This window comes from Sinocyclocheilus rhinocerous, unplaced genomic scaffold, assembly GCF_001515625.1.
Source record: "Sinocyclocheilus rhinocerous isolate Xijiao unplaced genomic scaffold, SAMN03320098_v1.1 scaffold1609, whole genome shotgun sequence".
Taxonomy (NCBI): Eukaryota; Metazoa; Chordata; class Actinopteri; order Cypriniformes; family Cyprinidae; genus Sinocyclocheilus; species Sinocyclocheilus rhinocerous.
The window spans coordinates 384,133-396,869 of NW_015633539.1; the positions used below are offsets into that span (position 1 = coordinate 384,133).

The following is a 12,737-nucleotide window of genomic DNA, read 5'->3' on the forward strand; positions in this document are numbered from 1 at the left end:
GTAGATATGTGGGGTGTGTTAGAACGAGCCGTTTTAGGGGGGCGTGACAGAGTCTTAACTTTGATAAAGAATATCTCTTTGGTTTTGAGACTTTAGTCTTTGCAACTTCAGGGATCTTATCTATGCACAATCAGCTTGTAACACTCCAAAGAGAAAGGAAAACTTGAAATCGCATCATATGACCCCTTTAATGTTACTATTTAGGTTTTTTTATTTTTATTTCAGTTCTAGCTTTAGTTCAGTTTTAGTTTTTATTTATTTCCAGTTAATAAATTTACTTATGTTAATTAGCTGCCAGGACAACATTTAATTTTTTTTTTCATCTAATATTTATATTTCATTTTATTTCAGCTTTACTTCAATTAACAAAAAAAAAAAAAAACTTTGCCATTACATGAATAAATTATATTTTAAAATATATTAATTTATTTTAAATTGTAATAATATTTCACAATATTACTTTTTTAACTGTATTTTTGATCAGCTAGATACAGTCTTGGTGACCATACGAGTATGTTTTTAGTTATGTGCCTGTATACAGTTTTGAGAGGTGTTACCTAATATTTAAGCACTGCTGAACATACCGATAATTAGTCTGTCTCCAGTAAAATGTGTTAAATGCACTTCACTCATGTTAGTCGCTGAATGTATTTTTACAGTATATTAGCCAATATATTTAATAAATGAACATTTGAGGAACACATGATGTGTAGAGACAGAAGTCTGCAGTGCGTGTGTGAGTTCAGATTCAGTGTAAGCCTTGTTAAATCGTTAACGGCATTAATGAACCCTATCCAGGCAAGGAAGGATTAGCAAGATTTCTACTTTTGATCTCTGCCCGTGAATGTAAATTGTGTTCCTGAGGCTTTCCGTTTGATGCATAAGTCCTTATCTTGACATGCATGTTCAGATGCAGAGCGGGAAGTTAAGTTGCAGTTCCAGCAGAAGTTGGAGCAGGAGCGTGCTCAGTGGGCACAGTACCGCGACGGGGTGGAGCGAGAGATAGCTGAGCTCCGCCGCCGTCTCTCTGAGGGACAGGAGGAGGAGAATTTAGAGAACGAGATGAAGAAGGTCAGATTTGCTTTTTTGATGTGGCTACTTTTTAGCCTTTTACTTCCCTGAACTGTGAAAGAGATAATGCACAGCCGTTTTCTCTGAATCGTGACTCAAAGCCAGAGTGTTTGCATCATGTTGGTACTGGGTGTGTTTAGCAAGCTTGGGTTTGTATTAATCTAGGCTCAGGAGGACGCAGAGAAGCTACGCTCGGTGGTGATGCCAATGGAGAGTGAGATTGCAGCGCTGAAGGCCAAACTGTCAAGCTCAGAAGATCGAGTTAAGGAACTCGAGGCAGCGAAGGTTAGACGTGCATCAAAAAAGTGGAACTGAGAGCCAGACTGTTTTGTTCAGATATATTATTAGATGTGACTCATTTCTGTCATTTCGTTCCTTTCATGTGGTTATCATGACAAATTTTCACGCCTGGGCAAACGAATCATGGGTGTATATTGCCATGCTAAGGCAAAAGACCGCAACTTCGTTTTGGTCGAAAATGAGTTATTGATATTTTTGAGACATTCAAGACCTCCTTTATCATGTGGATAAGTATCTTGAGTCAATTTCGTTTTTTTTTTTTTCGAGAAAATAATGGGTTATCTTAACAGTAACTTCGAAAAGCTCAGGAGAAACTACGGCAGAATACCGTATAACACCAGTTACCGCTCTTTGACTTTGTTTTGGAATGCTCAAATTGAGTTACGGTGCTCTGCCTTTGTTTAGCCACGCATCAATATGAAGTTCCTGTGCCGGTTTGGAGTTATACGGTATTCTGCCTTTGTTTTACTGTCCATTAAAGTCTGCCGCGTTTAAAAAAAAAAAAAAATCTATATCTTTATCTATTCCTTCTCTTTCTAGCGTGTACTTATTTGAACAATGTCTAAAAACTTGGTATTACAAGCACTTCCTGTATCTGTTTGCCTCTTTTAAGAAGAATCGCTTTATGTATCCCCCAATTGTAAGTCGCTTTGGATAAAAGGGTCTGCTAAATGTAAAATGTAAATTACGGTGTAGCTTGTGTTATTTCATACATCTATCTAATTCGTTTGTCTAAAAAATTGCCAACAGATCGCGATCTACCAAACTGCTCCATATAACAAAGCACTGTAAACAAGCAAAGACTAGATAACTTGGCAACAATAATTAATCGTAAATACCCTTTAAACGTTTTCTTTCTTTTTATAATGCAGATTATTCTCTCAGTGCCAGCATGTCAGTCTGGGGCTGCCCACTTCTGCACGCGCGTGGACTCGAATGCCGTGACAGCGTAGCATGATCTCACAAAATCAGTAGAAACAGTTCGCAATTAAATCCATATCCTACATTTTCTTGTAACCCGATAAAATCCATGACGGCGAACGTCATCGGAGATGTTAAATCCACAAGCATTCTAAGCATTATGTCTTGCATCCTTTAATGTTAGTGAACATTGCAAATAAATTGGTTGCAAAACGGTATCCACTCACGTTTAACTTTTTATCTGATTGTTACGATCAGAAAAAAATAAATGAATACAGTCACATTACTGTATGTTATAGCTTATGAAACAGCCTTGATCACTAGATTTTATACAGGTGTTACTAATGATTTTGTAAATTGTGAGCAGGAACCAAATATTGTATATAATGTATATAATAATTGTATATAACAATAGGCCTTTTTGCCTAATTGGCGTGACTTCTCACTTTTTGCCGACAATGCAAAGGCAGAGTACAGTAACTTCAAAACAGGAGTAAAAATCAAGTTTGAGCTCAAATTTTTTTATGTAGATAATTTTCATTACTAAAACATCTAACTGCCAGATTTCCAGTGTCCTATCTATAATTAATTTGTCTGGACAAATAAAAATCTTTAAAGTAATTTTTCTCAGTTTCACACTCTATCGTGTTAAGGTCTTTTGCCTTTGTAAGGCAGTATATGTATGACATTACAGCCTTTAGTTATGATTATGACTGTGATACTGTTTTGGCTGAGTCTTGTAAAAGCTGGTAGAAGTCAATGATCCAGCAGCCATCATCTCAGTCAGTAGTAAAGTTGAAAGGTTGTAGATGAGTCTGCCAGTTTATTTTCAAACATAAAATGTTCATTTTGAGTCAGCTGTTTGACACTGAAGTGTGAAGAAGGCCTCTGTTTATGGATGCTTTTAATCATGAAAAACAAAGTTAGAAACATGTGCTTGGTTAATTCCCAGGTGAAGGAGCTCAATCACGTCCTGGAGGCTGAGAAATCATGCCGAACAGACTTGGAGATGTATGTTGCTGTCCTCAACACCCAGAAATCTGTCCTTCAAGAGGACGCCGAAAAACTTCGGAAAGAACTACATGAAGGTATGTGACCAAAATACTGTTATGCAAACATTTTATTTTCATAGAACACTGTATGTTTTTTTTTTTTCTAACACTGTATGTAATTTTACATTTTCTTCTTGTTTTGGTTGATTGATTGGTAATTTTAGTTTGCAGCATGCTATGTATAGTTTTATTTATTTATTTTATTTACTCACTTTTAACTGCAAATTAGAGCATATGTCCAAGCAGGCACTGATATAAGATACAGTTGATATATGATAAATGTTTAAAAAAAATATTTTTATTATTATTACTCTTTTTTTTTTTCTTTCTTTTTTCTTTTCTGTCGTTTAGGGTTATTTTGGGCTTTATATATGTATATTTGTTTTATAAATAAGTTACTACTTGTATTCAGCAAGGCTGCATTAACATGATAAGAAGGGACAGTAAAGACATTTAAAATGTTACAAAATTTCTATTTCAAACAAGTGATGTTCTTTTGATCTTCCTTCATTAAAGAATTCATTAAAGATTCATTAAAAAATCCTATTAAGAAGCATAACCGTTATCAACATTCATAATAATAAGAAACGTTTCTTAAGCACCAAATCAGCATATTAGAATTATTTATGAAGGGTCATGTGACACTTAAGCCTGGAGTTATGGCTGCTGTAAATTCAGCTTTCAGCTTTTAAAATGTTAAATTACATTTTAAAATATATTCAAATAGAAAACATTTATTTTAAATGTCATTCTTAATATATTTTAAATTACAATGTAATTTAAAATAATGAAATGTTTCACAATATTACCATTTTTCTTTTTCTTTCTTTTTACATTTATCTTACCGATCCAAAACTTTTGAACGGATAATATGTAGTCATAACACTTAACAATAGCTTTGTATTAGTTATTGACGAGCATTGCAGTTTGCACTATACTATACCTTAGTGTCATATCAGGAAGTGCATACAGGATGTGTTTTTGCATTCAGAAACAGAACGCAAGGTCTCAAGACATGTTTTTAAAAGTTAAACTATTTTTAACTTGACACTGTCTTTAAACTCAGCATTTAACTCCGCATGGTGTCCGTCGCACAAAAAAGAGAACAAATGCATCCTGTGTGAACACTCCTCTACACAGCAGCATGCTTTTTTCGTTAACTTGTATAGTAATAAACTCAATTCAAATGTAAAATTTAGTTTATTCGGAATAAGGTTAGATGCATTAGTTTGTGCTGAAGGTGTTTTACATCATACATTTTGATCAGGTGTCACTTGCACATGTGCACCAAAATAGTTTTTTCACATTCACACAGTAATTTTCGCTTGCGAATGTGAGTGAAATGCTCGTACTGTAGAGCCGTGATAGGCTAGAGGCCCTTATATCCCATTCCGAGTACGTAGTCAGTTGATTTTAGTTGAGTGACGCCCAGTTTGAATCGTGGCTTATCTTCCAGTGGTTCACATGTTGGAGTTGGAGCGACAGCAGCACAATCAGCTGAAACACACTTGGCAACGTGCCAACGATCAGTTCCTGGAGTCACAGCGGCTGCTGATGCGAGACATGCAGCGCATTGAGAGCGTTCTGTCCTCCGAGCAGCTGCGGCAGGTGGAGGAGATGAAGAAGAGGGACCAGGTACTTCTGTTGTTTAATGAACTGGAAGCATTAATTGAATCCGTTCTAAAGCTCAGACTAAAAGCAATTCTCAATTGAGGTTGTTTAGTAAGTATAAAAGATCTGGTTGTTTGCACTGTGTCCTAACCAGACATGAAGCAACAAGCTTCCAGCATTAAGTTTTTTTTTTTTTTCTTCTGGTCTTACTAAAAGCTAAAATGTTTCATGAAGCTCCTAAAAAAGCCCTTTGCCAGTCAGAACATTTTTGTTTAACACACAACAATATGGAGCAGGAGTTCAGACCAAAGAAACTTTACTGTGGGTGGAGCCTGACTCGACAAAAACAGAAACCAATTTTTTAATGTTCATTTTTCAGTATGTATTACCCATAAACATTTGACATATATTACAACATATAGAGTATGTCTAGAAGCACTAGATCAATGTTTGAATCGTTATCTATAGATCAGTAGGGCTGTTGATTAATTAAAAAATAAATTAATCCGAGATTTTTGTAACTAATTGTGATTAATCGCATAATTAATCAGATAAATATTTCACATTCTCCAAATTACTATGGAAAGACAGTAACAAAGTGTCACAGTAACACAGTATTTTAAATATTTAATATTATTTGATTCTTGGAATCTTTTTACTAAGTAGTATGAATGTAGGCCACTATCACTGATACTGATGCCTCTATTAAATGTTTGTGTTTTTTTTTTTTTTTTTCTCCAATTAAGTAATTCTAGCCATTCAATATTACAGGCCTAATTTTGCCAATTATTACATTTTTATTTATTTTATTTTTTTAGATTTTCACAATACACATTGTTTCAAAACAGCTTTTCAGAAAATGCATGTTTACATTACAATTTACAGTGATCTGTTATCAGAAGTGAATATTTGTCGTTTATATTATTATATGTTTATAACCGTGATTAAAATAGTACCATTAATACCATTAAAAATAGTATAACAATTAGTAATAATAGTATAATAGTTTAAGTTATTATAGTATGAGTTTTAATTTAATTGAACAATATTCACATAAATCTATTATAATAAATGTCATATTTAGCTGTGCCTTTTTATGTAGTGTTTGGTGATGTTTCAGTGAGACCTTAATTAATTTATCCCCTCTTTAAAGTTTTCTTTTTTTCTTTTTCCGTATTGAAATAGTTAAAACAGTTGGTATCAGTATTTTTATGTGAGGGTCGCTCTATGTGAGGCTCACTGGTATTAATAGTTATTTTTTTAAACTAGTTTTATAAATCATGGCTTAAGTCCTTTTCCCCAAACTGCACTAATTTATCTCTAAATTTTGTTAATTGTTTTGATATTATTTAACTTGATTCAGAGAAGTATGTCAAATCCGTTAATATAGTCTACATATTAGGGATAATTAAACGGGGATAATTAGACGTGTAATTATCTCATTTGTTTGCAAAACTTGTTAGATAAATGAAATTCCTTTTTTGACTGACATGAATTTTTTTGTTGGCATTTCAGTAAATTCTGATTCAAATTCCAATTCAACATCCTGTGGGGTGTCAGTTCACTTCAAATTTAATTTTATGAATTGAAAGGGAGCCAGTTCTTAAATTCTGAATATAGGCCAACATTGCAAGTAAGAGTATTTATCACTTGTTGCATTATCGTCTTGCACCTTGTTAGGACACCTGGTTAGTCTTGCGCTTACTGTACATTTATGCAAATATTTGCATATTTTTCCAGGAAGAGGATGAGATGGAAAGACTGAGCCAGGCTAAAGAGGCCAGTGAGGATGATGGGACAGAGCATGGAGAAACGGTGGAGGACTCTCTGCTCGGACTCTCCATAGAAGAGGTTTTTTTTCAGAAATTCTGTTGTCTTTTTTTCTGGATTTATGATTTAATACAAATTACTATCAAAACTGGTTGTAATCAAAGGCAACCAAACAATAAGAATTTAAACAATCTTTAAAATGTAATCAAATTAAAATGTAATTCCTTTTATTTTTTTTGGCAAACAAAGTGCTGCACAACAGAGGTTTATTGTTAAAATTAAAACATGAAAAAAAAAATCCTCCTATCTCGATGTGATGGTGTACATCCCAAATTTTGATTTATTCATCCATAATTTGCCAAATGTCACAACATTCTGCGTTATACAATACATTTTTATGACTGGACTTTCTGCGGTGCAGAAATGATTGCTGAATGCTGTGCTGAAATATTGTTTGTATAGTGTTACAAAAGAATGACTGATCATTATTACTTGGGTTTTAAATAGAATTTCAGTTAATTATTGTTAACTTAAAATCTACAATGTTGACTGTAACGTTACCTTAAATGTTAAGCATCTTGTTTTCTTTTTCTCATTTTGATCTCAGTCCCACCTCAGCCAGAGCATCCACAGCTCTCTACACTCTCTGGACGCAGACACCCCGAGCCGTCCGGACGGCTCTGACCCTTATAAGGATGGGCTTCGGAGGGTGCAGTCCACTGATAGCCTGGGTTCTTCAGGAGGGGCCTTACAGCCTCACGGGCTGGGTGGACAAAACAACAAGGCCAAGTCAGCTAGCCAGCTGGACGAGTCAGACTTTGGCCCTCTAGTGGGGGCAGACTGTGGGGGCTTTGACAGCAGGGACACCTCCTCCATGTCATCCCTCCAGCCGGGACACTTTCTCCTCACCAAAGACCAGGAGAAGGCCATTAAGGCCATGACCCCAGAGCAGGAGGAAACTGCATCACTCCTGTCCAGCATCTCTCATACTGCCGATACGGCTTACCTTCCTCCGTCTGGCTACCGATTGGTCAGCGAGAGCGAGTGGAATCTGCTGCAGCAAGAGGTCAGATAGTAAATGCTTTTTAGGGGGTGTTTTTGTTTGTTTCAGCTGTCTCTATTTTGTTTTCTTTACTGTTGAACCCAGCTAAACAGTAGCCTTGTTATTGAAAATACACTCACCAGCCACTTTATTAGGTACACCTTGCTAGTATTGGGTTGGACCCCCTTTTGCCTTCAGAACGTAATTCTTTGTGGCATAGATTCAACAAAATGCTGGAAACATTTCCCAGAAATTGACATTGGAGGTTGCAGATCCATGACGTGAATCTCCTATTCCACCACACCCAAAGGTGCTCTATTGAATTGTGATCTGGTGACTCTGGAGGTCATTTGAGTATAGTGAACTCATTGTCATGTTCAAGAACCCAGTTTGAGATGATTTGAGCTTTGTGACATGGCATATTATATTATCCTGCTGGAAGTAGCTATCACGAGATGGTTATACTCTGGTCATAAAGGGGTGGACATGGTCTGCAACAATACTCAGGTAGGCTGTGGCATTTAAACAATGCTTAATTGGTATTATGGGGCCCACAGTGTGCCAAGAAAATATCCCCCACATCATTACACCACCAGCAGACTGAGTCAGTGATATAAGGCAGGATGGATCCAAGCTTTTGTGTTGTTTACTCCAAATTCTGACCCTACCATCCAACTGATCTGAAATCGAGACTCGTCAGACTAGGCAACCCTCTTCCAATCTACTATTGTTCTCTTTTTCAGACCATTCTCTGTAAAAGCTAGAGATGGTTGTGTGTGAAAATCCCAGTAGATCAGCAGTTTCTGAAATACTCAGACCAGCCCGTCTGGCACCAACAACCATACCATGTTCAAAGTCACTTAAATCGCCTTTCTTCCCCATTGTGATGCTTGCTTTGAACTTCAGCATGTTGTATTGACCATATCTACATGCCTAAATGCATTGAGTTGCTGCCATGTGATTGGCGGATTAGATATTTGCATTAAAGAGCAGTTGAGCTGGTGTACCTAAGAAAGTGGCCGGTGAATGTATGTTGTGATCTAAAACGAGTTATGCTTATGTTTGGAGTGACATACTATCATTTTGCTTGTAATATTTTTGTACTACATAGTATTTATACTGTTAAGTATGGATTTTTGGAATCCACAAAATTCATGAATGATCTACCACATTTGCTTTTATATGGCCGTTAGAAGCCTACAGTGCAACCGTTGTCCAATTCCATGAACAAATGACTCTACTGAGCCTTTCTTTTTAGGGAAACAGAAACATCCAGTGCAACCAGTGTGTTGGTAGTTCAGTTTCCAAACTAATGAATCTTTTGAGCTGGTTCTTTTTAGTAAATCAGAAACATAAAGTGTAACCATAGCCAGTTCTTTTAAGCTCTGAAGTTTGAATCAGTGTAACGAATTCCTCACTGAATCAGTCAGAGGTTGCTGAATCAACATCTGACTCACTGAACTGTAAGTTTCCATTGCTTCCACTAACGTCCATTTCAAAATGAAGTTTTGTGAACTTGAGGTTTTGTGAATCATTGTCATTACTGACTCACTGCAAAAACGGATTTCTGTAGGAAATACAAGTTACTGTATCCCACAATGCAATGCACTTTCAATTTGCATTTTGGTGAATGATCTGGATCAAAAATGCGTGAATTGTAATCGTTTTAACTCCGTTTGATAACTGGACATTGCTTGTTTAAACATGTAATGTAACAAGGTCATGTGACAACAGTGTAGCATACAGTTGTTTAAAATGGATCAGCAATGAGCGGAGATCTTAAATATGCTTTAATAATACTTTTTGTGTTTGTTTTTGGTGTGGTTTCCCCCCAGTTGAAGAACGCTGGAAGGAAGTTGGGGCGGAGATGTGATATGTGCTCTAATTATGAGAAACAGCTGCAGGTCATTCAGGGACAAGAGGCCGAGACACGAGATCAGGTTTGTTTTTTATGCCGCTAAAGTCACGTACAAGACCCATAATGAAATGATTCAAAATGACATTATGTAGTATTGTTATACAGTGAACTTCCTTTGGTGGTGCCTTCAGGTTAAAAAGCTTCAGGCCATGTTGCGGCAGGCGAACGATCAGCTGGAGCGGACAATGAATGAGAGGCAGGAGTTAGAGGACTCTGTCAAGCAGGCCAATGAGGAAACTACTGCCAAGGTAAAGCTCATCTCTCTGATGGATTTAGTGAAGCACAAATCTGTTGACAGGTTAAACTTAGATGGGATCACACACGTGCAAATTGGAGCATCATATACAGTGAGGAAAGTGCAGTAATTGTTCATCTTTATAATTTTTCCTCACAATAGCAAGATAAGGGTTATGTTTCAACCTCTAAGGAAGCATACTAACCAAAATGGGAACTTTTGAACAGTAGTGTACCTTGATGCCTGGTTAGGCAGCTCACCAGGAATTAGAACACAGCCACAGTGTCTTCAAAGTATTTTTCACAAAAGTGAAGAATGTGCAGACTGCTCTGAATGTTACTCTTCTTCCCAGTCAAATTACTTCAGTCATTTTCATTTGTCTGGTGCACAGATCTCTGAGTTGAAGCAGAAAGTTCAGGAGTCTGAGTCTCTCGTAAGCGCTCTCCAACAGGCCTTCAGCCAGGCCAAGAGGAACACCCAGGAACAGATGGTATGACCAAATACACATACTCTTACACAACAACATTCACTTGCTATCCTCGATGACTTTCAGTGAGAGCATATTTCAGTGAGAGTCCTATTTTGAATTTCTTCATGCCTGTATGATTTGTACTACTGTGCAAAAGTGTCTTTTGGCATTTAGTATTCATGCTTTCTGGAATTTCTTGAGGCACATCTGTTTCAAATCTGAAGTTGCACTATTAAGGTGATAAACTTGATGCTGTTGTGACATGATACCCTAAATAAATCACCTTTGAAAGGTTTCTGTCGGTTAGTTATTACCTGAGGAATGCTTGGTGAATCTCTCAAGGTCGCTGATATTTTCATTGGCAGATTTCTTTTAAAAATCCTCTTTTATAAAGGTTCGTTTTCCACTTTACTTGGAAATATGCTTTTGTGGCTTCCAGAGGGTTTAGTAGGCTAAGTGGTGTGTGTGTGTGTGTGTGTGTGCGTTCAGGCTGTGCTGCTACAGTCCAGAGAGCAGGTGACTGAAGAGCTGAACAGACTGCAGAGAGATAATGAGAGTCTTCAGGGTAAACACAGACTTCACATGACGTTGCAGCAGCAAGAGGACTTTCACATGCCCGCCACTGTACAGGTACTACAGCGCACATGTGAGATGCACCTTCTGTTCGATTCCACTGCATTTCATCTAGCTGTTTTAACACTTGAACGCACCCTGTTTGATTGGTCCCCCTTCTTTAGCAGCATAGTAAGAAAATATGCCAAAAATAACAGTAATTCTGCAGAAGAGGCTGTTATTTAACCATGGTTAAGAGCTGTTGAGACACTCTGAGGAAGGCATTGTTGGTTGAAATGCATCAGTGTGCAGTTATTTATTTATATATACAGTATATACATATATATATATATATATATATATAAATCTTAGAACATTATGTAAAAATGTGTTCTTTTGTTTGTGCAATAGTGGAAACTATTTAAGTGATTTTAAAAAATACATATCCCCTAATCAAAAGTTGTGGAAATTTACTGTGCAAAATGTTAATATAAAATTGAACTATGCGCTGACAATTGGGTATTTTACTGCTAAGCTCATCCAATCAGATTATAGAGTCTAAACTATTTGTTTTTTAATATTTTGCCACCTAGGAGCTTCAGAAGCTGGTGTTGCAGTACAGGGAGGACATTGTTTCTGCGTGCACCGCAGCAGAGCATTTGGAGGAAAAGCTGAAGGCTGAAATTCTGTTCTTGAAGGAGCAGATTCAGGCAGAGCAGTGTCTCAAAGAGAATCTGGAGGACACTCTACAGCTGGAGATAGAGGGCTGTAAAGAAGAGATCGGTGAGTGGATTGCAGATATCAGTTGATTTGGATAGATAAAGAAAGATAACGGTAGGACGCTGTGATGGTTTATATTAAGAGGGTTCCTCAAATCCGGTCCTGGAGCGCCGCTGCCCTGCAGATTTTAGCTCAAACCCTGATCAGACTCACTCACCTGTGATTTTCTAGGGATCCTGAAGACCTTGATGAGCTTGCTCAGGTGTGTTTGACTAGGGTTGGAGCTAAACTCTGCAGGGCATTGGCCTCCAGGACAAGATTTGAGGAACTGCAGTATGGGCTGCACAATTAATTGAAAAATATCAATTATATACTTCATAAATAAATATATATACACACACAATATATGTGTGTGTGTGTGTATTATTTATTCATATAATTACTTGGGTTGAGCGTCCAATCACAGACATCTATGGGCACATAGGTAACAATTAAGTTTTAAGCAACTGATCCACTGATGTCTTTTCAGTTCAATATAATTATAGAATACAATTATATGATACAAAATGTTTTTGCACTGAAGCGAGACTTCATCTATCAAGTTCCCATTAAAAAGAAAAAAATAAGCATTTCATTCACTAGATGATTGAACATTCATGGTTATGCTATAATAAAGAAACCTTTTCAGGTTGAATCTCAAGCCAAAATAAGTACCGTATTGGCCCGAATATAAGACGACCCTGATTATAAGACGACCCCCCCTTTTTGCAGATGTACCTTTTGGAAAAAGGCTTTTTAAAAACCAAATCTTGTTTTTTCTCAGTAAAACACATTTTGTCTTCAATTATTTTCATATTGCATATTTTTCCTATTTTAATTTTTGTTTTGAAAGTATGGTAAAAACTGGTAAAATGTACCAACAATCACATTAAAAAAAATATACACTTTTTGATATACCATAAAAAAAAAAAAAAAACAGGTAGCCCATCTGAATTAGGACATTTAGGCTATCCATCTAATAGTATTTATATATTCTGTGGAAGGCGTAGGACCAAGAAATGTTCATCCAATCAAAA

At 36.6% G+C, this 12,737-nt stretch overlaps 1 protein-coding gene across 1 annotated transcript in view; it reads left to right on the forward strand.

Moving 5' to 3' along the window:
- rabep1 (rabaptin, RAB GTPase binding effector protein 1) overlaps positions 1-12,737 on the forward strand; it is a 32,446-nt gene that overhangs the window by 10,519 nt on the left and 9,190 nt on the right. The window contains exons 4-14 of the mRNA XM_016557902.1: positions 911-1,071; positions 1,237-1,356; positions 3,245-3,380; positions 4,801-4,979; positions 6,696-6,806; positions 7,333-7,791; positions 9,603-9,707; positions 9,817-9,933; positions 10,312-10,410; positions 10,879-11,019; positions 11,535-11,724. Of these exons, the coding sequence (XP_016413388.1) occupies positions 911-1,071; positions 1,237-1,356; positions 3,245-3,380; positions 4,801-4,979; positions 6,696-6,806; positions 7,333-7,791; positions 9,603-9,707; positions 9,817-9,933; positions 10,312-10,410; positions 10,879-11,019; positions 11,535-11,724 (1,818 nt within the window). The remainder of the gene's footprint in view (positions 1-910; positions 1,072-1,236; positions 1,357-3,244; positions 3,381-4,800; positions 4,980-6,695; positions 6,807-7,332; positions 7,792-9,602; positions 9,708-9,816; positions 9,934-10,311; positions 10,411-10,878; positions 11,020-11,534; positions 11,725-12,737) is intronic.